Source organism: Patella vulgata, chromosome 6 (assembly GCF_932274485.2).
Source record: "Patella vulgata chromosome 6, xgPatVulg1.2, whole genome shotgun sequence".
NCBI classification, from domain to species: Eukaryota; Metazoa; Mollusca; class Gastropoda; family Patellidae; genus Patella; species Patella vulgata.
In genome coordinates, this window is record NC_065884.2 from 65,243,062 (window position 1) to 65,244,845 (window position 1,784).

A 1,784-nucleotide genomic window follows, 5' to 3' on the forward strand; every position below is an offset into this window, starting at 1 on the left:
TATTTATATATGTATCTATCTAGCGTAAACAAAGAAGTACTTGTACTTTATCTACTTTAATATATATACATTTTTTATGAGGAGTTCCCAGACGAGCGAAAAGTACTTTAACAATGTTATTGAACCATCGTGGAAATCAGTTTGTGTCGGCATACCTTTTATCTTTTCATCGTTTACCGTGAAACAAGGTAGCGCAGCCTTATGGTTGTGCTAGTATTTGTGGATATGTTGCTATGACTTACAAATAGGATAGAAAAAAATCAAAAACGACAGAGAGAGAGGGAGAGAGAGAGAGAGAGAGGGGGGGGGGGGGAGAAATGGGGTTTCCACTCGACACAAACTGGTCATTTCGGGACTAATATATGGTTCAATTTTATTTCAGTATTTCGCTTGCGCGTAGGAGTCTTTAGCAGTGGGAGGAAACCGGAGGACCTGGAGTTTGGACAGACGAGTCTACACCTTGCCACGTACACAACCGGGGAATCGAAACCACGCCAGTTGACTCAATGACAGACATCATGATACAGCGCGCACATGCTAACCATTCGGCCATCCAACCCCGCTACATCTTGAGAAGTTGGTCCAATGAAGTCACCAACACTATCACGACCAATTTAAAAGATTAGCCAACATATAATATATTCTTAGTGACCATGTGCAGCGTTTGTTTTGAACTTTTTCTGACCACATGTCTATCATTTGTTCCTTTGTATAGGGATGTCCAGAAATTTGATTTTCAAACCAACACCTATCAACTAATGGTTTTCTACAAGTGAATCCCCGGTGAGCAACCAATTTAACTGTAGCACGCTCCCTTACTATACCAGTAATAAAAACATCTTCTAGATAATAGTATTTTGTCTTTAAGGCTACACTAAGTAATTTGCTCGTTATATCTCCGGATAAAACGTAGGCCGGACCAGATACATAATCTGGATAATACGTTAACGGATAGCTTTCCGCGTACCACTTTGACTTTGGGTTTCGATGAGGTGACAAAGACTTAAAAGCATGCCCCATAATCATATTCCTCCCATCATTTTTACGTAAATCTTCGATCAAGAATGGTAGGTTTATAAAGACATCCACATCAACTTTTACTATATATTTTACACCTGGACAAAATGTGCTGGCGAAACGAAGAATGGCTTCAGATTTAATACTGAGATTATGGTAACTATCGTAAAAATCCTCTTGAATAATATCGTGGTAGTTTTCACTTTCAGTCTTTAAATCATGATGGTTGATCTCTGGACGATATCCCAGCATAAAAACCAAACGTATTTCTGTATTATTCACAGCTAACGACCCCCAGGTCTTTCTTATAACCTTTCTTTCTTCAAACTCAGACGTTCTTGAAGAAACTGCTATTAACAGAAATATTTTGTCTGGAAATGGTTTACAAATCTTCGATTCATTAATGAGATATTTATAGTTGTGAGTTCGACTGTCGTCAAAATTATGTTCAGACAAAAATATGTTCGGGCCGGGGACGGCATAATGAAGTCTCCAAAACAAAATAAAACCAAAGGCCGTAGCTATTAATACATGTCTCTTCTTAAGCCTTGGGGCAAACATACTGCAGAATACTACATATAGAGACCTGTAAAGAAAACGATGAATTAAGATTAGATATTGGTTGGGATGGTAAAGCCTCACTGATTAGACATTGGTTGGGATGTGAAAGCCTCACTGATTAGATATTGTTTGGGATGTCAAAGCCTAAGTCTGCTTAAAGCGATAATTTCATATTTTCTAAGAAAGTCAAAACATAATTATTTCTA

The 1,784-nt window shown here is 38.0% G+C and overlaps 1 protein-coding gene across 1 annotated transcript; it reads right to left on the reverse strand.

Annotated features, from left to right (window-relative positions):
* Positions 1–303: 303 nt before the first annotated feature.
* On the reverse strand, positions 304–1,581 carry LOC126823343 (beta-1,3-galactosyltransferase 2). Its single transcript, XM_050552136.2, has one exon. It carries the CDS (start codon positions 1,576–1,578, stop codon positions 604–606), a length of 975 nt encoding a protein of 324 aa, XP_050408093.1. The 5' UTR covers positions 1,579–1,581; the 3' UTR covers positions 304–603.
* Positions 1,582–1,784: the final 203 nt, after the last annotated feature.

Excerpts from the sequence above, each read along its gene's own strand:
- LOC126823343 (XM_050552136.2), bottom strand. The coding sequence starts at position 1,578 with ATGTTTGCCCCAAGGCTTAAGAAGAGACATGTATTAATAGCTACGGCC.